The sequence below is a fragment of the Cebidichthys violaceus genome, unplaced genomic scaffold (genome assembly GCF_023349555.1).
Source record: "Cebidichthys violaceus isolate CVI_PGR_0920_01 unplaced genomic scaffold, fCebVio1.0.p SCAF_13, whole genome shotgun sequence".
Classification (NCBI taxonomy): Eukaryota; Metazoa; Chordata; class Actinopteri; order Perciformes; family Stichaeidae; genus Cebidichthys; species Cebidichthys violaceus.
Window position 1 is genome coordinate 10,236,469 of NW_027176296.1, and position 23,307 is coordinate 10,259,775.

General features: G+C 39.0%; 1 protein-coding gene across 3 annotated transcripts in view; it reads left to right on the plus strand.

Moving 5' to 3' along the window:
• Positions 1-23,307, plus strand: part of LOC137870446 (contactin-associated protein-like 4) — a 122,340-nt gene that overhangs the window by 60,156 nt on the left and 38,877 nt on the right. For all 3 annotated transcript variants that reach the window (XM_068707733.1, XM_068707735.1, XM_068707736.1), the window contains exons 5-10: positions 369-572; positions 14,425-14,600; positions 14,910-15,056; positions 16,468-16,777; positions 17,439-17,588; positions 19,879-20,050. In XM_068707733.1, the coding sequence (XP_068563834.1) occupies positions 369-572; positions 14,425-14,600; positions 14,910-15,056; positions 16,468-16,777; positions 17,439-17,588; positions 19,879-20,050 (1,159 nt within the window). The remainder of the gene's footprint in view (positions 1-368; positions 573-14,424; positions 14,601-14,909; positions 15,057-16,467; positions 16,778-17,438; positions 17,589-19,878; positions 20,051-23,307) is intronic.

The window sequence follows — 23,307 nt, forward strand, 5'->3', positions numbered from 1 at the left end:
ATATTTTTTGCTGATTTATCATCAGTAGCAGACACTAGACTTTAAGGTTTATATGGTTTAATTGCAGTGTTTGAAGCCTTTGTACATTAAAGGACCAATGGTTTTCTTGCTCAGTAGAAACAGTATTCAGAGAGGAAATCAATACCTTAAAACAATAGAAAATACAGTCTTGCACTATAAATTATGGGCTGTGTATTTTTGAGGTTTACAGTAACCACATTGTCTCATAGGGTTTTTAATGGAAATCTAACTAAAATGGAAACTTTTCGTACATGGCAAATTTTTCCACTGTGAAATACAAGCCATTCCAGGATTTTAAATCATTGCAACAAACACTCTAATTTGTTTCTGTTCAATTCATTCTGTAGCTTCTGATGTGGCCAACTTTGATGGCAGCAGCAGCCTGGTCTACAGGCGGAGTGTACGGCCGATCTGGAAGGCGATGGAGTTTGTCTCTCTGAAGTTTACAACCCTCAAGAATTCTGGGACGCTGCTTCATGCAGAGGGAAACAGAGATCACAGCCTCACTTTGGTGTTGGAGAAGGGACGGCTGCTGCTCTACCACCAACAAGGTATCAGCGTTATCCTTTCAATATTTAGATATGATAAGGCAAATGATTCCCAGGGGAAATTCACATGAAACAGATAAATAACTATTTGAATGAAATAAAAGTAAAAAAAAGCAATTAAGGAAATTAGAGACACTAAAAATCTTTGGTAAATTACCTTATGCTGTATAAGAGCATTGTGCAAACATTTACGGAAAAGAAATCCAGTCGTGCAACTTCTGAAGCCAAGATGTATGTATTACATACAGTAAAATATAAGTTGTGTATGGATAATAAAGTCAGTACACACAATAAGTTATAAATGTATATAATATAATATATAATATATATGTAGTGTATCATACATACAGTATACGTAATACAGGGTAATACTCTTCTATAAAATATATTTGAAAGAAATGGAAACAAATACCATGATATATCAAATAATATATTATAAAAATAAAATGTATACAGTCATATACTAGTTGAATGGTGTTAACTTTCACTCGTATATGACTGAACCCAACAAATCAAGAACTAATGTATTTAATAATTTGTAGTTATATTAAATACAAACGGTATATTGCTGTCAAATTTGTGTGAATGTCATTTTTGTGTGCACTTGCTGCAAACAATGAGCTCAGAGCTTTAAAATCTCTTCTTCTTCTTCTTTACTCAATATATACTTCTGCAATCTTCTTAATAAAGATTATAGCTCTAAAAAAGAAAAACTAAATCTAAATTGCAATCTCTTTTAACACAATTTCTAGTTTTAGTGGGGCTGTAGTATCTGGATGGATCTTGGTGTAAGGGTGCTGAAACTTTGGATATTTGAATTCAATCTAGTGTTTTGGAACTTGGACGTTTTATCCTGCAAACACTGCAGCTTTATCTATCTGTTAATTTCTCTCTGAGTAAATGTCGGCTAAATGCCTAAACCGTACAGTGTATGTATGAATGCACTCTCTCCAACTCCAGAGCATCCACCCAGCTCTATATAAGGAATTTAATATCTTACACATTGTTGTCCCAACAATGAAATGGAGGCAGCTTCAAGTCGGTCTCTGTCCATCTGCTGGATTGCTTGTCAGATGTGATTTCTAAGATACCACTGATCCAATTTTAAGGAAACTCAGGGGTATTACGCTTTTCTCTGCTTATGCTGATTAACTCAGTACAGTGTTTACTTGTTTATCCATATGTCGCAAGCAATATCTCAGACAAAACTAATCCGATTTTGAATAAACTTGGGGAATTGGTGCTGTTCACCATTGCAGGCGTGTAGTTGCAGGTCAATGACTGTAGAGGAGGACAGCATCATTTGTAAGGGAAAACATGTTTTGTGTTGTCTTGGTTTTTTCCCCAGATGTTTTCTCACTTTCCCTCAATCAACTGTGTCTCTCTCTTCCTCGTATTGTTTCTCACTGTTTGACAGCTGGTTTCATATCTGCTCTTTTAATCTATGATGGATGTTAGCACCTGACCCTTTTGAGCCCTAGCCATATTTTTAGGCCTCTGCTCGAAAATGACATACCCATACTCAAATGAGTATATTTCTGCAACTACAAGGGCTATTATAATAGTTTTGGTGTTATAATAAAGGGAACACTTGTGAGATTTGTTCATATGTGTAAATATCAGTATATATGTTACTGGTTAAGAGTAAATTAAGATGGCACACAGAACAAATTGAACATTTTAAGGTTCGCCTAAAGAAAAGAAGCACTTTCAGGATATTTATTTCTTAGGAATGATGTAGCTTGAAGGTTTAAACCTCTCCCAGATCATAGCACAATATGTGATCAGTCTCTGTGCAAAGTCTGACTTTGATAAAGTGAAGCACAAAAAGATTAGAGAGGTTTTAGTACAGAGTTCAGACGAGGATTCAAAAATGTAAACATTTACACATTTTGCACAATGTGTGCTATTTAAATTTTCTCATGTACCAAACTATATATTTCACTTGTATATATCAGTAATGGTGTTTAATACATCCAAATACAGCAGTTATGGCTTTATTTGAGGGCTACAATCCTCTCCCAGCCCTCTCTTATCTCTGTGTTCATTAGGGCCCGAGCACCGACGTAGTCGGAGCGGAGGACCTATTGTTATTCTAATGTTTTTTATTATTATTAGGGCCCGAGCACCGACAACGTCGGGCCGCGAGGTCCCTATTGAAATTGTAGGAATTATTATTATTAGGGCCCGAGCACCGACGTAGTCGGAGCGGAGAACCTATTGTTATTCTAATGTTTTTTATTATTAGGGCCCGAGCACCGACGTAGTCGGGCCATGAGGTCCCTATTGAAACTGTAGGAATTATTATTATTATTATTATTATTATTATTAGGGCCCGAGCACCGACGTAGTTGGTAGCGTAGGACCTATTGTTCTTCAAATGTTTATTATTATTATTATTAGGGCCCGAGCACCGACGTAGTCGGAGCGGAGGACCTATTGTTCTTCTAATGTTTATTAGGGCCCGAGCACCGACGTAGTCGGTAGCGTAGGACCTATTGTTCTTCAAATGTTTATTATTAGGGCCCGAGCACCGACGTAGTCGGAGCGGAGGACCTATTGTTATTCTAATGTTTTTTATTATTATTATTATTATTATTATTATTATTATTATTATTATCGTACCAGTTTCATCGCAAAAAGGAGGTGCTTGGGATACTGGGAATCTTTTGAAATTTGGCACAAAATTCAATCGTGGTGAAAATTCCAGTATTATTGGGGTGTCCAGCTGCGGCATGACATTTTGGCTCGATAGCGCCCCCTACAAAGTAGCCCCAACTTTGGGTTTCACCTAGCTGTATGAAATTTGGTAGGTATGTGGAACGTGATGGGACGTACAAAAAAGTCAAAAGGAGGTATATCCTAAACCAAACAGGAAGTCGGCCATTTTGAATTTGATGACGTTTTTGGACCGTTTCAAGGCGCCGTACTTTAACGAACTCCTCCTAGAGATTAAACCCGATTGCCTTCAGATTTGGTCAGTATGCTCTTGAGACCTTGGCAGTGAAACAATACTCAAAGATCAAAAAGTTATCGAACTATGTGTCCGTGGCGTGGCGGCAAAAAAACACCATTCGCCATGAAACAGGAAGTTGTTGTAACTCGGCTGTACATTGCCTAATCTGCTCCAAATTTCTCATATGTCATAACATCCTGACCCTGAACACATGTATATGACAATTTAGAATCATAGTAATAGCGCCACCTAGTGGCAACAGGAAGTCATAGGTTGTGTACTTTGACACCCTACTGCTCACAGATTAATCGGATCCCTCTCAAATTTTGTCACAAAAGCCTTAAGACCTTGATAATGCTTCATTGTGAAAATTGTAGGAAGTTGTCGAAGCGTGGCGACGTGGCGGCTCTGCGAATTTCGATCCTTCGCCATGAACGAATAAACTGATGTAACTCGACTCCGCATCATCAGATCTTTACCAGATTTCACATGTTTGATTAAACTCCAGGCCTGAAGACATCTGCAAGCCAATTTTGAATCATAGTCATAGCGCCACCTACTGGCAACAGTAAGTTAAAGTCTTTATACTTTGGCTTGTTTCTCTTAGTTGGAAAATCAGATCAACATCAAATTTGTTCCACACAAATGTAAGAAGTTCATAATGCCAGTTCTCTAAGCTTTTGATGTTTCGTCGAACGCCGTTGCCGTGGTAACGCAGTCTTCGCCATGAAAAACGATGGTCATTTGGAGAGGTTAAAAAAGCTCGAAACACAAGCAAACTTGACACACAGATCACAAGGCCAAAATGTAGTTCTATAATATGATTTTATTCAATCAGAGTGTTAAATCGGCTCAATAGCGCCCCCTACAAAATTTCGACAAAGCAGCCCTCGCAGTACGTTTCACATAGATTAACAAAATTTGGTAGGCACATGTATCACATGTGGACTTAAATAAAAGTCTCTTGGGGCCATGCCCTAAACCCAACCGGAAGTCAGCCATTTTGAATTTAGTCTGAATTTCTAGTGTCGTTTTTTCAATTTCCAGGCGCTCTACTTTAACGAACTCCTCCCAGGGAATTAATCAGATCAACTTAGAATTTGGTCAGAACAATCTAAAGACCTTTGTGATGAAAAGTTACTCAAAGCTTGTTGTTTCGTGAAATGCCGTTGCCGTGGCGACGCATTCCTCGCCATGAAAAACAAAGGTGTTTTTGAGGGGCTAAAAATACTCAAAACAAAATCAAACTTGTCACACACATTTAAAATCCTGAATGTAGTTATCTGATGTGATTTTAATGCTTCAGAGTGGCAACTCGGCTCGATAGCGCCCCCTACATTAATTCGACGATGCAGCCCTCGCAGTACGTTTCACCTAGATGTATAACATTTGGTAAGCAGATGTATCACATGTGGATTTAAAAAAAAGTCTTAGGGTCCATGCTCTAAACCCAACCAGAAGTCAGCCATTTTTAATTTTGTTTGAATTTCTCGTGTATTTTTCCCATTTCCAGGTGCTCTACGAACTAGTCCTAGGTAATTAATCCGATCAGCTTAGAATTTGGTCAGAACAATCTAAAGACCTTTGTGATTAAAAGTTTAGAATTAATCAAACATGGACTTGGTGTAGCAGCCATTTTACATGGTTCGCCATCATCCATCAAGCTGTTGTAACTCAACTGTTCTTTGTCAAAACTGTCCCAAAGTTGACATGCTTGATTACTGTCATGATTTTAGGACTTCTGCATGCCAATATTAACTCATAGTCATAGCGCCACCTACTGGCAACCACAGACGTAAGCAGGATTCTATAATTACAGCGGCCCGAACACTGAACTTAATAAAAGGGTTTGTGGTCACACCATGAGAAAAAGACTTCTCTGATCTAAATATGTGCAAACTAAGATGCTTGGAGAGCAAAAGTTAGACAACAGTGGTTCTCAAACCATGTCAGTGGGCATTAGTATAAATGATCTGTCCAGAGCTTCTACATGAGAATCAGGTTAAATGTTATAATGAATGCTTCACACTACAATCTAAAGTTACAGAAGAGCTTAAAATGAAAACAGTGTTAAATTGAAGTGTTCAAGTAAAAGCAAATTACACTGCTGTTCTGTTAACTTTCATGTAAGTCCAAATACAATCAGCAGAACACTGCAGGGAGTTGAACCCCATCCCAGTAAACTGACAGTTTGTTATGTTTCAAACATTGAAGCGCATTCACGCACATTCATTTTCTTAATGATCTTAACAGGCTTACATCTATGATTGTATTGGGGGTACACTTAAAAACATTTGAGGCTTAAGACCTGGCAACATGATCTTGCTACGCTGCTGGTCGACGCAGGAAAAATCATCTAACTCGTGCACACAGTGTATGACGGTCACAGAAATGCATTGCCGCATCAACCAGAGTCCTGCCAGTACCCTCGACGTGCGTGAAGTTGCGAGGGCCCGATCAATGCTGCTTGCAGCTTTAATTCGTTTTGTTTTCACATCCAGCTCTTCCAGCCCATCCCCGCTGTATCTCAGCCCCACGTTGGACGATTTTCGTCATTGAGACCTCATTTGACGCGTTAGAGCCAATATAATCAAGTTATTCCACATGGGCTAAGATTAACAGCACTGTTAGCCTATCAGAATTACAAAGTGCCAGCATCGTCAAAATCTAAATTCCGATTTGCTGAAACTTAAAACCCTCCCCACTTCCCGAACATTGACGGAAAGACACGATACCTCTCGAGTCAGACAAAGGTGAAGACAGGGGACGGTGAAGACAGGGGACAGTGAAAATGAGCAGAAATATTTCTCTTTTCACTGGAAAACGACAAAAGTAAGGTGCAGTTCATGATCATAATCGATAATGCGGATTGTGTTGATGGCGTTGTTTTGCTCATAACTCTTGTAGCGGAATATGAGTCATATGTCCGTAATCCTCAGGTTGCTGCGGTTGTTTTCAGCTAACGTGAGTTAGCACAGAGCTAGTTATCACAGAGCTAGAGGCATAAATATGGCGAGTGCGTTTGCCTAGGGGGCGCTATATGAATTTTGATATTTGGTAATATATATAGTTTTGATTGAGTTGTGTTTGGAGTGTGTACAAACAGCTGCTATGACTTTGTAGCCCAGGATCTGCATTTTAACCAGGTATGCAACATCATTATATTCGTTACTGATGAGTGCACTTTTTTGGCATTTTGCGTGGGTGAATTTTTGGATGAACGTGTGAGCCCCCACAGGGAGGGGGCTCTCGGGTTTAACAGTGAACTCTGTGGAGCACAGTGGGTTAACACAGCATGGTTCATTGCCCCAAACTGCACACAATGGAGCACTGTGGAGGCTATGGGTGGTAATGAGTGTTTGCGTTGGTCTAAACAAGGTTAAACCTAAGGTGTTGTCGGACTGCCAGACCATTGTATTATCACCATATGGCAGACCTCTTTTCAACCATGCCATCTGGATGCTGGAGTTCTCTACCACTCTGCTCACCAACCATTCCTTTACTTTCTACTTTTGGGTTGAAGGTCTTACTGTAATTTTAAAATGATTACGTCCTTGTAATTTGTAACAATATTTAATTTGCCCTTAATTAAGTTTGATTCCAAACTCAGATCTTTGGATAAGATTGGCTCACATATTTTCAAGTCTGACACAAAACTTAGACTGTATATAAGAAGTGGACGTTGTCCTTTTGAGTTCACCTATTGGTTTGGGTACTACGGTTTGAAGCCTTGAGTTCGTCATTTTGGCCGTCGCCATCTTGGTTTTCTGCAACCAGAAGTGATACGAGACCATGGAGGAATGCTGAATAACACCTTTTTAGGCGAGCAAAATGTTACAGTTAACTTTATGAACTTAAAACGCACTGTAAAATGGTTAACATTGTAAGACAAAAGCATGGACAACTCCCAGACTGCACAACCACGTGACAAGGACACATCAATCAAAAGATAGCCACGCCCTAAAGCAGGGGTCACTAATAGGCTTACCGTGGTTCGGATACGGACCCAGACGCTGTCCTATCCGAACCTGGATGTCTAACTGATGGATAAATGAGAATTACTGTATACGTGTGCGCAGCTTTTCTAACCTTTATCACACTCGTTTAGCAGTCCAGAAAACACATTGACCAATTGCATGCAATGTAATTCATCTCATTTGACGCTACTCAGCCAATCGAATATGTGTATGCCAAAATGCATCGTGAGTCGAGTGAGATTTACACACGGACTGTACAAGAATGTACAGACACTTATTCCTGCTGGCGCTACAAAACCACTCTGTCTCATACATCCAGATACCGTGGCCATTATTAAATGTGCCAATGTGAAACACCACTACGAGACCAAACATACATCTTTTGAGAAAACATACCCACTCCAATCTGAACTGAGGGCAAGATGTTAAGATGTGTAGAGATTTTTTATTATAAAGATAAAAATTATGTTATGATGTGAAATGGATTCAACAAAGGAGAAGTAAAAAGTTAACTCCAGTGACATTCTAAAATCAAGCACTTCCTCTTAAGATGCAAGTTTTTCAAAAGTTATTTTTTGTGCAAACTTTTTGTGACATGAAATGGTGGTCCCCTAACTGTGAAGTTACAGTGGTCAGTGACTTAGTTCCCAATGGTAATTTTAGCATGGAATGCAGTTGGAAAAAATGTCTCCAGTGGAGAGGTTGATCCACTAAGATAAAGTAATAATGACATTTAAAAGTTTTAGTTGAGTATGTTCAAGTAACTACAACAGTTGCATTGTATATAATGATGTTTGAAGAAGACATCTTTCATTCACTACATTAGATTACATTGACTTTATCGTCCACCTCAGCGGAAATTTGTCTTTGGTTTCTCTGCGGGGAAAATCCTTTGAGTTCATGTCACTTTCAGGCTCCCTGAGCCACATCTTTATGTCTGTTTAATACAACAGTAACATGTCTGCGACCAAGTTTTTCCCTGAAATGATGTATGAAAAGGGAATATTATGGGACTTTTAGCAAGTTTCCTTGATGAAATATATTGAACGAGTTCAGTCGCAGTTGATCCCCAGAGTTTCCCATCTGGGGATTTTGGCAAGCTTGCAAGAATGGGCACTGTTAAAGCTGTGCTTAACTCATTTCCTTCACGCTCCCCACCTCTGGCACAGTAGGTGTAGGACCCTCCCTGCATTCCATCAACATAGCTGGTCACACTGCATTTTAATATCTGTTAAAACTAAAAGCAGTCATTGCAATTACATGTAACACTTACCTATCTGACTGCTGCCCTATCTCTTCATTGTTTGGTTTCTCAAACAACCACACACAATAGCCAATATATGCTGCATTATGCTCTGCATTGGTTGATTTAATAATTTATCTATTCAGTGGCAGTAGTTGTTCTATGCCTTCTTTACTGTAGAGACATGCTGGATTTCACTTGGTTGAAAATCTGTCATCAGTAGAGAGGCGTTATCTGCGATAGCAATCAGTCTGACATCAGCTTTCTGAACGACGCCTGTTGCATCTCCCTGCTAGGCCTGAGGTGATAGTCAACAAACTGCTCAACCAACTCAACGTAGCTGGGAACTAATCTAAACAGTGCTCGTTTTTGTATTGGACCTGAGATTATATTGAGCTATAATAATCCAGTGATATAGCCAATACTGGAATAAAATAAAAAAATGTATCACAGCACTGTCAATGCATGCTTCACTTTCTGGCTCTTGTTGTTTCCCTGCCTGCCTAGCTGCCCTCCTTTGTTTTTCTGATTTTTCTATGTTTCCTCACTCTCCATTGTTATTTATTACAGCCTTTCTCATATGTGGCCCCAATTCTGCCCCTGCTATATTTTTTTTTCAGAGGTGATTATTTGCCTTTTCAATTGCATGCTCTTTGTCTTTCTCTTATTTTTTCTCTTTCACACATCCCCTATACCTCCCTCACACTCTCCCTGTAGTTTGGAGACTGTAGACAATGTAATTTAGATCAATTGCTTGGAGCATCCACCGTGAGCCACAGCATGCTCCTTTACAGTCAGCTCTTGGCTCAAGAGAAGAAAATAGAAGCTTAAACTAGGGTAGCAAAGATAAAACCTGAAGATTTAATGCATTATATCCATAGCTCCAGAGTGTGGGCTATTCTCTGGGGCTCTTCATACTTTATCTCTCCCATTTGGCAGCCTGATCCTGCCGGTCCTGGGCCTCTCTTTGTTATCCATGTGGCATCAAGCTGTCTGAGACACGAGAGCTAAAGATGGCTAATGTTGGCTAACTAGAGCATCAGGGATGTGTAGCTTATAAACACAAACATAAAGAGCTCGGCTAGAGCAGATGTGCTTTTGTCAGACACCGTGTAACTACCGTTAGCATAAATTAATGATGATGAAAACAGTAAGACAGACGTATATGCAGTATAGCAAACAGATAAATACAACAGTGAGATAGTAAAGGCCCCTCTATCCTGTGACTATCCAAGCAGTTGCAATGAATTGGTTGGCTCATTAGAATGTATGCCCACTATCCAAAACCATCACATATCCTCTCTGCTTTACTTTTATCAAAATGTCAGTTTGCTCTAATGTATCAAACTGCTTCATTAGATATATAATAATTCAGTTCACTTTTGAACTGTCACAGGGAAGCTGTAATCCACAACAGTAAATACACCAAGGGCTGGTGTGTCCTGCTGCAGTGCATTCTGGACGAGTGGTGTTAAGTATTGCTCACTAAATTAGGATGGCATCAGAGAAGCGTGCAGGCCGAGTTGAATGTTAAGCGAAATCCAGTCTTTTCTCTGGATCAGGACATATTGTGGTTGGTTTCTGGATGCTGGCTGTGTTATGGTGCAAAAAGCCTTGAATAATTCAGATTTTATAGTTATGAAACATCATCATGATCACATATAATTTCACTTATCGCTTAAGATGAATCTCTCTGCACAAAGTGTGCCAGTTGAGAAAACAGAAGACAGTGAATCATGGTAATTACTGCTGCATTTGTTTACTCTACTCCACTTTTTTAACAGTGATTTACAGTGAGCTTCCAGGAGTTTCTGTTGTTAACAGCCTCATACGAATTTCAGTAAGCAGCCTCTGTATTTTCCGAGGAGCCTGAAATTGCTAAAATAGCCATGGGGCTCTTACTGTAACACACTCCCCTGCTGTATAATAAGTTGCTTACTGTTGATTTTTTTCTGTTTGCAGCAGCAATACGGTTTGTATCTCAAAATAAAGATAAACTACACAAATAGTCAGGGAAATGTAAATGATTTGCCTCTGAAGATGGTGAAGAAGAGAGACATTTTATTTTGATATTTTTGAAAAGCAACATTTTGGGACATGTTTGCCTTTATTTTTGATAGTGGATAGTAGAGAGGTGACAGACAATAAGGGTAGAGAGGAGGGATGACATGCAACAAAGGTCCATGGTCTGACTCAAACCAGGGACATCGTGATTACATGGTCAGTGTTTTAAACTCTTCTCGTCACCAGGATGTAAGTCGACAAATTCTACCCAGACTTGCTGATAAACATTTGCCTTATTTGGCTTATTGAAACAGGGCACAGGTGTGATTTTTGTTTTTTACAGAATTCACAAAATATGAAACAAACAGAAATTAAAACCAAAGACCATCTTGCAATGGAATCACACCAGTCGTAATGGAAAAATCGGTTTGATCTCAAATACACACCTGTTAAATTTTGTGACCGCATTTTGCACGGTTGTGAAGCTGTAGCGGTGACTAAATCTGCCCACAGAAAGACAGAGAGATGGACTGTCTGTTAGAATCTTTATTTGTTTTTACAAATGTCATCAAGTGTTAAAGGATATAAATATGATGTTTAAGCCCAATTCTTTTTTTATGTATTATTTACCCAATGTCTGTTTATAAAAATGCTTTGGCTACATGTTTTTTTTTTCAAATTAGCATGCCGTATCAATACCATATTAATTGAACTGAAGAGACAGACCTGACACATGAAGTGACATTCCTCCCATGAATTTAACTGTGCTGTCTCCTTTTCTTCCCAATTTTTTTATGGTGATAAATTCAGTTCCTAACTGTGACTAAAGCTGAGAATTGGTTTAGAGTAAGTACATCATTTTTATAGTCTAGCTGTATTTCAAATAATGGCACCATGTGACGCTAAAATGCTGAAACAATTATGACAGTCACTCCTGATAAGGAGTGACTGTCATTGTCGTCCTTCATAAACAGATTTACAGCTTGAGCAAAGAGCCTTAATGGAGTAGCAGACAGAATATGATTAAGAGATATTGCCTCAGGGAGCTGTCTGGAACACTAGACTCCTGGAAAGTGGAAAGTAGCGTTCAGTGTAGACTTCATAGCTTAAAGACAAGAACATTCAATATTAGCCTACTCAATATTATACAATATACTATATAATATTGTGCCCCTTCTAGTTGGACAAATAAGACAACAGCAAGTTTGGGTGCTCTCAGACTAAACCTCCTTCCTCACAGCGTCCTCACAGGCGTGAAGGTGAGGAGAGGAAAAAAGAAGAGAATTAAGACTGGAAGGGAGAGAGAGTTTCATGAATGAAAGTGTTTCTAAAATAGTTTTACCTCAGACTTCTTGTATCAATCACCACCTCTCTATTTGCAGTTATTAAGATTGTAACACAATGCGTCACCTCATCAAATGGCATTGAAGAAATAGTTAGATATTTGGGAAATGCTGTTATCAGCTCTCATGTCTGTGCATTAAGTGTGGAACCGGAGCCAGGTTTATCTTAGCTTAGTATAAAAACTGGAAGCAGACGCTAAACGTGGCTCCATGTAAAATTCCCTGCTGCCTTAAAAGCGTGAGTTAACTAAACTTAACTTGAGTTGTTTGTTCAAAGTGGGCTCATGACTTGTGTAAATATAAAACTAGCTGAATTAAGCAACGTAAACCCATCCATGATCTTATTAGACGCTCAGACAAAATTTTCTGGGAGTGTGATAACGTAGTTTAAGGACAGGAAAAAAACACTCAGGGCAGGTGGGTAACACAAAACAAGGACTTCGACCTGGAAACCGGTGTTCGAGACCGGTGTTTGTGTCTAAAAGTGTTTATTGTTATGTTGAATTATTTTTAAGTTATGTGTTTTTTTGCTTACTTTACTTACTTATGACCATGATGGTTAAACTTGAGCAAGTGTTTTAGTTTCAATTCACAACATTACCCATGTGTTTACTGCGAACGTAGTGAAACATCATAGTTTGACGAGCTGGGCTTTCCAGTATGTTATGACTCCAAAGGTCCTGACCAAGCTTCAGTTTGATTCAAATCTAAGCTGTTGAGGTTGCAACAACACCTGTAACTTCAATGCTTAAAACCTCTTGGACCCTAGACCGATTTTTAGGCCCTCAGCCTGAATACTTAATACTTTTGGTAGTAAAATAACCCTAACACTTGTGAGATGTGTTGATATGTGTAAATATCAGTATATATGTTACTGGTTAAGAGTAAATTAAGATGGAACACAGCACAAATTGAAAATTCTAATTTTCGAATGGAAAAAAAAGCAATTTCAGGATATTTCTTTATTACAAATCATGTAGGTCCAAGCTTTCCCAGATCATAGAACTATATGTTGAGGGTCTCTAAACAAATTTTTACTTTGATAAAGTGAAGCTTTATCTAGTACATCTTGATCTAGTACGGAGAGGTCAAACGAGGTCAACCAAAATGTAATTTTGTTCCAGCTGTTTCATTGTAATTTTATATACTATATAATTATATATTTCACTTATTTTATCACTAATAGTGTTCAATCTATCCATATGCAGCAGTTTGGCATAATTTTGAGAGCCTGGATCCTCTCTGAGACTGTTAATGTTTGTCATCCATGGGATTTTATTGTCTGAATTCCAGTTTGTTTAACCTCCAAAGCCTTTCAGACCGTTTGAAGGGCCGATTTGACCCAATGACAGCCTGCTCTGTTGAAACAACCTAACGTGACTTTGAATGACAGAATCCGTTAGCCAATCATAAAATAAAAACTACCCGAGTGTCAAATTTCTCAAATCCGATTTGCTGAGACGTATAACCCTGCCCTTTCCGCTAGCAGGCACACGAGGCACACGACGGCAGTGCCAGCTTTGAATTCACATAGAGACGGATGAGCTGTGCAGATCGATAGTAAACATGAACGGAGACAAACACAAAAAGGTCCAGTTGGTTGCTACTAATGAAATAATATAAATTTAAGCTGCCATGTGCTTCAAAATTACTACCAGCCTTCAATCAAGGTATCTATACCATTGGTACGTGGAAGTAAGTGGCATTATCTTTTTTCGATTTCAATCTATCTCTCCATCCCCTTTTTAAAGAAAATGCCCTTCATAATTAATGACTTGGTGTATCCTGCTCCTTCTGTTGTAGCTCCTTCTGTCAGCAGAAACTCTTTTCTCTCCCAAAACGTTAGGGGATGGAGGAATGGACCCACCAATTTAGACCTGCTAGGGTCTGTCATTAATTATGTCCTGCTGTCATTTTGCAGCCTCATCATGTATCGTGCTTCTTCCTCCTCCCTGCCAGCAAAGAGATATGTGCGCTCTCTAATGAGAGAGGGTGACCTCAGTGAAATATTTCACTGAAGCTATAATGTTTCCACGACTTTTTGTTTTGAAAAATCAAACATGAACCTTCCTTTAGATTTTCATAAATTGCCAGGAATAGGAAGCATTTTAAAATGTTTTCTTCAAGCATCTTTGTCCTTGTTAAAAGTGCATTAGAAGGACACAGAATGCTAACTGCAAAGTGTTTTCGGTTAGTACACCTCAGGAAAAAAAATCTAATTTCCTCAGCAGGAATTGCACATACAGGGATGTCTGCATTAGCTGAAGACATTGCTCAATCACCATCAAGACAACACAATCGATTGTTTTTCACATCCTCACCTTCCTTGCAGGTGTGAGTTCATCCTCCAGAGGACAGCTTCTTGTTTCTGTGGGTAGTCTGCTGGATGACCAGCACTGGCACCATGTAAAGCTGGAGAGGCTGAGCAGTCACCTGAACCTCACTGTGGATAAAAACACTCATCAGGTTCACATACCAGCTGAGCTCAGCCACTGGGACATTCACCAGGTGAGAGAAACTTTTCAGCACACAAAAACACATGTTTTGAAGTGGTACTCTATTTAGAATGTCTTTTATGTACCAAACACCTGTACACTTGAAAGTTGGCTACAAAAACTTTGTAGTTTTGTCCTTGGAAGTTATAGTCAGCTTGAGTTCATGTTGGTTGCAATACTGAGCATACTAGAGCATACTGAGTCTATGAATAAAGAGAATATTTTTACAAATATCTTTTCACTGTCAAAACTTCAGAAACCTTTGAAACCTACAGGGGGGGTTGTTATATATTTATTTTTGTGTGTGTTGTTTCTTATGCAGTTAAGTCTGGGAGCTGTCCATAGCCATGGACTGCAGAAGCCCATCCTGTCCAACAGGAACTTTCATGGCTGCATGGAAAACCTGCTCTATAACGACCTCAACCTGATACACCTGGCTAAACGGAACAACCACCAGGCCTCTGTGGTGGTAAGTCAATGTGTTGCTGCATCTTTGGAATCTCATTACGCATTCATCATTAGGTCAAGTAGGTGACTGTACATGGGCAATTACAGCATCAGACGTGTGCACAAGCATGGTGTTATACTTTTTTTTTATATGCTACAACAATGCAGTGAAGCATAGAGAAAACAGGAGAAAGGGAGAAGACTGAATATAGCGCAAAATTTACAACAGACGTTGCAGGATCAGTCAGGATCAGTGTGGTTGAGTCAATGTTATGTCGCGGCAGGGTGCACATTCATAGGGCTCCACCCACTGTACCCAGTTGAGGGCGGAGCCTGTGTGAATCTCTACCAAGGGTTGCTCCGATGCCACTCGCTGAAGAAGGTGTTGGATGGCAGATAGCGGTGTGTGCTGCCTTATATACTGTCAAGTCAGCATGTATTTGTATAGGCACATTGATTGGCTGGCTATGTTTATGGAAATATTCAGTGGGCAAATGCGTGCTCGTGATTGGAAAGGAGTCTACTAGAGGACTCCGTCTGTGCTTATCGAACTAGGGTTACAATATCGAAAAAAATGTATTTATTCCTGATGCCTTTTCTGCATCAATGTCATTATTATGCTGATGGTCTCTGCAATTATTATTGTCATTATCATTATTTTCATTATCTGTGTCATCTTCCTCGTAATTTTTAGCATCCTCATGATATCCTTCATTATCATCACCAATGTCATCATTGCACATTTGTTAAGTTATAAAGCCCAAAGCAAACAAATCTGAGAAAAAAAGTAGATGTAGTAATATAAATCAGGGAGGAAAGGAGGTAGAGAAGGAAAATGAGGACAAGGGCGGAAAGAAGGAAATGGGGTGGAAAGTGAGAAACTGGCACTTTCTGTAGTAGACATCTCAGAAAAGTTTGTTTAATATGAGTTTTGAATAGTGTGAATCAATGTACAACTTGTGCCTCACATTGTGCTTAACAGGAGATTTCCCTGAATATATACTAACCATACCATATATCTATTGTGCTGAGTATCTTTATTTCCCTCCATAGGTTATTTGTTTTTTCTAATGTGTTATGGAAATTTAAACCATGCTAATACCTTTGAAATTTTGATTCAACTTTTTGATTTTATTTTGTATTCATCGTAGAGTTTCTGGTTCCCAATGTCATATTGGGATTGGCAGATGTGAGAAATAGTGAAAGTGGGTGCAAACGCTGAGTGACCCTGATGCCTCCAATTTTCTAGCTTATTTTAGCTGCTCAGCTAATATCAATATGGTAATAAAGATGTCCTTTTTTTCACAGAGCTGCTGATGAGACCTCGGTGACATAGAGTCAAACCTTGTCAGCCTCTGCAACTAATGAATATTAATGTTTTATTATCTCTTTAATAATCATTTTCTCCATCCCTTCCCTCCTTTCTTTCTCAGGGCAATGTGACCTTTTCTTGTGCTGAGCAAGTTTCAGTTGCTGTGACGTTCACTGACTCCCAGAGCTTCCTGCAGTTGCCAGGACTGACATCTTGGTCATCAGGTGTTGTCTCCGTGGCGCTGCAGTTTCGCACATGGAACAAGGCTGGGCTTCTCTTGACCTTTGACCTCTTACAGCAGGAGGGCACAGTCTGGCTGTACCTGAGTGAGGGCAGACTCCGCCTACAGATTAATAAAGCTGGCAGGGCCCGGCTGGAGTTAAGCGCAGGTTGGTCCAAGCAGGATTTTGCTGAGTTACACCTACAGAGAGGTATGTTACCCATGTTGTTCAGTTTTGTAGCAGAGATGACATAACACGTTCTCATAGCTCAGATTCATGTCACAGACATACAACACCAGAAGAGTGTTTTATCTAAGCACAAAAAACTAATTAAAGAATGTTCAATCAAAATCTTAAGCATGAAAGTTGTTTCTTGATTTAAAAAAACAAACAAACATTGTCTCAAGGTTTGAATTGCATGTCACAGTCATTCTCAGTAGATAGTTGGCTCAGTCATGGCTCTGCAGTATTGAACTTCTGACACATGATAATATTAGGAAAAGTCGTAACCCCTGTCAAACTCCCTCTGCAGTGGAAGACCATGAGATGTTGTTGGAAGCTAAGATTTTTTTGCTAAATCCAAATGTTTCTTCTGACTCATTAAACTCTTGAAATTTCAAATTTCTCCAGACTTGGCTACTCATTATAACAGTAATTTAAGTAACACACAATACAACTTAACTAACTACACACTTAAAGGAGCTGTATTTCATCAAGTTGAAGGAACTAGTCAGGTTCCTGACTTGCTGGAAAACCCAGATAGCAAAAAAATAAATAAATCACTTGTATGTGAAGGTCATAATGAAAATGGGAACTAACCCAAACAGTACATTTATTTTGCATTTATGTTTGTGTCTATGTGTACATAAAGGCTCAGGTCTGAATGATGGTCAGTGGCATTATGTGGAGCTGAACTCCAGACAAGATCATCTGAGCATCACAGTGGACACAGACGAAGGAGCCACAGCTCACACCAGCATCCCACTTCTTCTCACCACAGACAGTCAACTCTTCTTCGGTGGTAAGAAGACATGAAATATAACATGCATCATGTGTCCTGTTTCTATCTGTTGTTGAGCAGTTAAAAAAAAGTGATTCACCTGATTGCAGCCATAGCTGCGGAGAGCTGCCAAAAGGGATGTATCTTCTAAACTAAAAACCTTCTCTTGTGAAATATTTTAAAGTGTACCTCAAGTAGACTCCAAGATAGGAAAACTGCTAACATGGACATTTACAACTGGTTAAGATTCACAGAGGTACTCGGGTTATAATTATCATAATGCCACCCAGAGAGGAGTGATGTCATAAAGCCGCCTAGACTCTGCCTCTCCACTCCCTCCTCCTCTTCCTCCTCCTCTTCTGTCCCCTCTCTTTCTTTGATGTTTCCTTCCTTCAAATAATGGTTCTCCTCTCCTTTTTTTCTTTCCTTTTTCCCAGTTCCCTTTTTGCTCTTCTTTCCTCCATGCATACCCCTCCCTCCAAACACCTTCCCTTTTAATTTAACTCAAACGTACTTAAAACCTGTTAAGCCCGACGGACCCGAATTCGGGTCCGCTGTAGCATTTACCGTCGAAAAAAGTCCATTTATGCATGTATTTATGAATATGAATATTTATTTATTTTTTCCCCAAAAAATAAAAAATCTGGGTAAAACAAACAATCTAAGACATTTTTCCAAACTCCAAACACCATTCTACACAACTATTGTACGCAAATAAAATATTTATCACAAAATCACGTATTTCTAGCCATAACTCGCTCTTCTCCGAGTTAGCATAACAAAGCTAACGGTTAGCATAGACAACCGAGCTAGCAAAAAGCACGAGCATTCGACACAGATTCCAGAACTACCATCAGATCGTCTCTCCGGTAAACCCTCTCAAGGGTTTCGTTGTTCTGCTGTAAATCTCCACTTAATTCCATCAACAATATTTCTATGTATTTCCGGTGTGTCTCTGAAATGTCCCCGTGTAGAAACAAGGGTCTGTCTAGCAAGGCGCCGTGGGGGGATGGGTTCCATTTTAGGCAAACTTTTGCGCACGTTTCAGGTGACACACCACGGTTTTACTCCTTACTGGCTAACGCTTCTGTCAATCAAAATCACGAGGGGTTTGTTAGATTCTGTGGACTCAGACGCTTCTAAGGTGGGTCCATTGACTGAAATCGACCAACCATAGGCTGAGCTAGGAGACCTGGACTGGAAGCCAGACAAGAAAATCCCATGGATGACAGACATAAACAGGCTCAGAGAGGATCCAGGCTCTCTAAATGATGCCAAACTGCTGCATATGATAGATTGAACACTATTAGTCATAAAATAAGTGAAATATATAATTATATACGATATAAAATTACAATGGAACAGCTGGAACAAAATTACATTTTGGTTGACCTCGGCTGAAATTTCTGCACTCAAACCTCTCTAGCTCTTGAATTCTTCACTTTATCAAAGAACAAATTGTGCAGAGAGACTCTCAACCTATTGGGCTATGATCTGGGAGAGGTTTGAGCTTTCAACTACAACATTAAAAAAAAGATATCTTATCAAAATTGGATTAATTTATAATCGGAGATAAAGAATTTCAATTTGTGCTGTGTTCCATCTTAATGTACTCTTAACCAGTAACATATATACTGATATTTACAAATCTGAACAAATCTCACAAGTGTCAGCTTTCTAAAATATCAAAACTATTAAAATACACCTTATATTTAGACGAGAAACACTCTCTTTACTATGGGTATGCAATAATCGAGGAGAAGCCTACAAATAGGCTTAGGGCTTAATAGGTTTAACCCCCCCCCACCCTGTCTCTGCAGTGCGTGTATTTACTATCCCTCATTTCTCCACACACATACTTGCACACACAAATAAAAGCATATGCTGTAGATGTAAACATCAACCCACTACACACATGACATAAGTCAAAGTAAAAAAGTGTAAAATAAAAGTATCCATTATGCAGAATGGTCTATTTAAGAATAATGTATATTGTAATATTGGATTATAATGATTGCTGCAGTATTGTGTACATCACTTTGATGTTGCAGCTGTTAAAGGTGGAGCTAATTTTAACTACTTTATACCCACTGTAGAATATTACAGTGAAGTTTAAACCTTGTAACGAAGCTGGCATCCGTAACTTCCCACACGAAGTGATGAAGTTAGACGTATACTGAAACTTGTTGTTTTTAAAGTAAAATTGATTTAATTCCATGCTTATGGATGGTCCTACCAAGAAAACGGCATACAAACAAAATACAAAGCTGCAGACCAAACATTGATTGTGTGTCATGTGTTCCCTCCCTAGGATGCCCTGTTCAGGAGAGCAGTCAGGAGTGTAAGAACCCCTTCAAAGTGTTTCAGGGCTGTATGCGTTTCTTAACTGTGGATAACCAAGCTGTTGACCTCATCAAGGTGCAACAAAGGCTCCTGGGAAACTACAGCCACTTGCAGATTGATATGTGTGGCATCATTGACAGGTTAGTCTCACCATCTGAATTTTGTTTACTGCTGTTTACATGCACTGTGTGTGTGTGTGTGTGTGTGTGTGTGTGTGTGTGTGTGTGTGTGTGCGTGCGTGCGTGCGTGCGTGCGCATGCACGCTCGTTGGGCTGACTGCCATCATTACCTTTTCTTATGATGTTCCTCTGGTTTGTGTGTTGATTTGATTCGAAGTGGTTTCCACAGTCAATTTGGGATTTGTGAAAACAGTGATAATAATAAGCACTCAGTTTGTGATTTAATTGCATTTTTTCGCTAGTTTGGACTGCAAACCTATGCACACTTCTAAAAAAATCCTATTATAAGTGTGTTGCACAGAGCCAGTCTCTCCTTTACCATGCTCAATTAGATACACAGATGGAATTTGTATTTTATTAGTTGCTGTCTTCTTTAAAGTAATTTGAGAACGCAAGTATATATAGAAGCAGGGAATTATAGACATTCTTAACACAAAAAACACTACAGTCAACAAGGCTTCTTAACTAGACTTGGCAATCTATGACTCAACAATACACATCTAGACAAGGAAATAATAATTTAAAGCACACTATATCTGTTAGAAAACAAAACCAACAATTCATTGATCCTACTAACAAGTATTGTCTATGTATCCAAAGCCTGAGATAGCTTATTTTTCTGCACCATATAACTCCATTTAACTCCTATGTCACAATAAACTTGGCCAATGTAGTTAATTTTCAGTTTATATATATATATATATATATATATATATATATATATATATATATATATATATATATATATATATATATATTCTGTATGAATTCATTAAGATTTCCATTTTCAGTTGTAACAAATGGGCTGAGATCTAGGCAGACGAATGCACTGTTGACTTTGGGGTTTTTTTAAGCGTTGTGTTGATAATAACAAAAATATAGAATATTGCCAGCCCTATTCTTTAACTGAGCAGTTTGAGAAGTACAGACATACTAGGGAGCAAACTGGGGAGTCGTATTAAAGACTCAGCAACCAGAACAAAACTAGTGCAGTGTTTATTCAAACCACCAATACGACATAAAGGATTATAAATGGCGTTCACTGGTTGGACTGTCCCAGTGGCTGTCAGTGTGGACAGAAGGTAGTACCTTGGACAGCTCTCTTGCTGCTGACTAAGAGAGCGTTGCAGCAGTCTCTCATTTCAGAGTTTACTGCATTTGCAGGCATATTTGTATCTTTTTTAAACACATTAATGTAATATAGATGTATTTATATAAGCTTTGTAATGGGTGTATTTTTCTGTTCAGCAAGTTCTTAACAATTCTCAATGTTAGATAGATGCGTAGGTAGAAATAAAACTACACATTCACATATGTGAGGCAAATGAAAGGTGAATACAAAATATAGTTTTTAATGGGTGCCACCTTACATTACAATTAAGGAGATGCAAACCATCTGACAGCCTGCTTACTGAGGGCTTTTGACTCAAGGAAAAGCTCTGGAGGAGTATATTTCTTATCATCCACACTCCTCCTTACACACAAACTTGTGTAAGTTTCCAAATCTGAACCATCTCTCTATGGTGGCTAAAAGACTTGTTTAGAACACGGAATGAAAAAGATCATGTTGAAAAATCCCTCCCTAAGGCACAAAAGAAATCAGGGATTTAAAAGGGAGCACCAGTAGACATTTTCTTTTTCCTAAACTACCATTCTTGGCCACTTAATACACTGGCTACAACTAACTGCCTTCATGAGCGAAACATTTTACAAACCAGCACCTCTAAAGCTGTCTTAACATGTTTCATCTTGTTTGTTTAAAACAAGATGAAACATCTTGTTTTAAACAACATTGTAAGGACCACAATGTGTGGTTCTGCGGGAGACTATGTGTCAGACTATTTCTTAGGAAACTAGAGTATTTTAGTAGCAGTGAGGTTGCCAGGTCAAAAGTATTGATCAAGCAAGACAAGTTTTTTTCAATTAGGTTTATTCCAAATGGCCTCGTTCAAAGGCAGGGCAAGGGGTCTGACACAATGAATCAATGAATCATGCTAGTGGAGATAACGGCGCATATTTTTGGACATTCTCTCGCCGATGCCATTCATGGTGTTGCACTCGGCTGTAAATACTAAAAGTAACGGAAATTGTGTAGCGAATGAAAAAAACGAGAGCAGTTTCTTTTTCGGATTTTACATTTTTGGAAAAGTATAAAATTGTTGGACACAGCTCCAAAATCTGACATGTGAAAAGTGTTGAGGGAGGGTGCGTCAGACATTGTTTGAACAAGCACTTTGTTTGTATACTGACACCTTTAGGACACACTTGCTATCCAAGGCTTTGAAATCGCTGAACTTAGTACTCCCTCCTGCCGACCTCTCTCCTCACTGTATGAGGATGTGTTTTGAAGCAAGATCGATGAAGCTGTCAGAAGGCAGTAATTCTGACCTCTTTGCTTCTGTCAGGTTCCTGACAACTTAATAACACACCTTGTCAAAACACACACAAAATAGAAACACAGGTCACCAAGAAGTCCAGTCTTCTTGTTTTGTCTGTCTGTCAGTCATTGACTTTATGACTTGTCTATAGCTCACTGTGACCAGAGACTCGCACATACACACACATCTTATCCTTCACGCTCCTGTGTCATTCCCAAACTCTTGTGTGTGTGTGTGTGTGTGTGTGTGTGTGTGTGTGAGATGTGGCAGCATATCCAGGACCAGGTGCAGAGCAGGCTGAAAGCATAAAGTATAGATTCCCCCTTCCCCCTTACAGATTTGTGTTCACAGTAGAGTTGCCTACTGCGAACACAAATGGTTCTAGTAATACAAGTTTAATTTTTCCAACTTTTACCAAGTGCAGTTGGACTAGGGACGAAGTGGATGTTAAAAAAATCCAACATAATGGGTGCATTCCTGCACAGACATTGTGTCTTGTCTGCTCTTACACGGAGATAAAGTATTTTCTCTGGCCATTCACTCTGGCAGAGTAGAAGAAGTTGCCGGATGGTAAATAGTGTTATTCATTTGAGTTGCTTGACTTCCAATTATTTTTCAGAGGAAATTAGGTATTAGTTTAATCAAAATGTTGATGACGATCTTAAAATGAAAGTGAATGTTGAAGAAATGTGATGCTTTAACAAAAAAAGAAATCATCATCCGTTGTGTTTAGTTTTAGCTTTGAATGAACCGCTGTAACAATCAACCTATAAACAATCTGGATGGAAACAAGAAAATTCAATTCAATTAGAGAACAAGACAGTAACCATAATTCAGGAT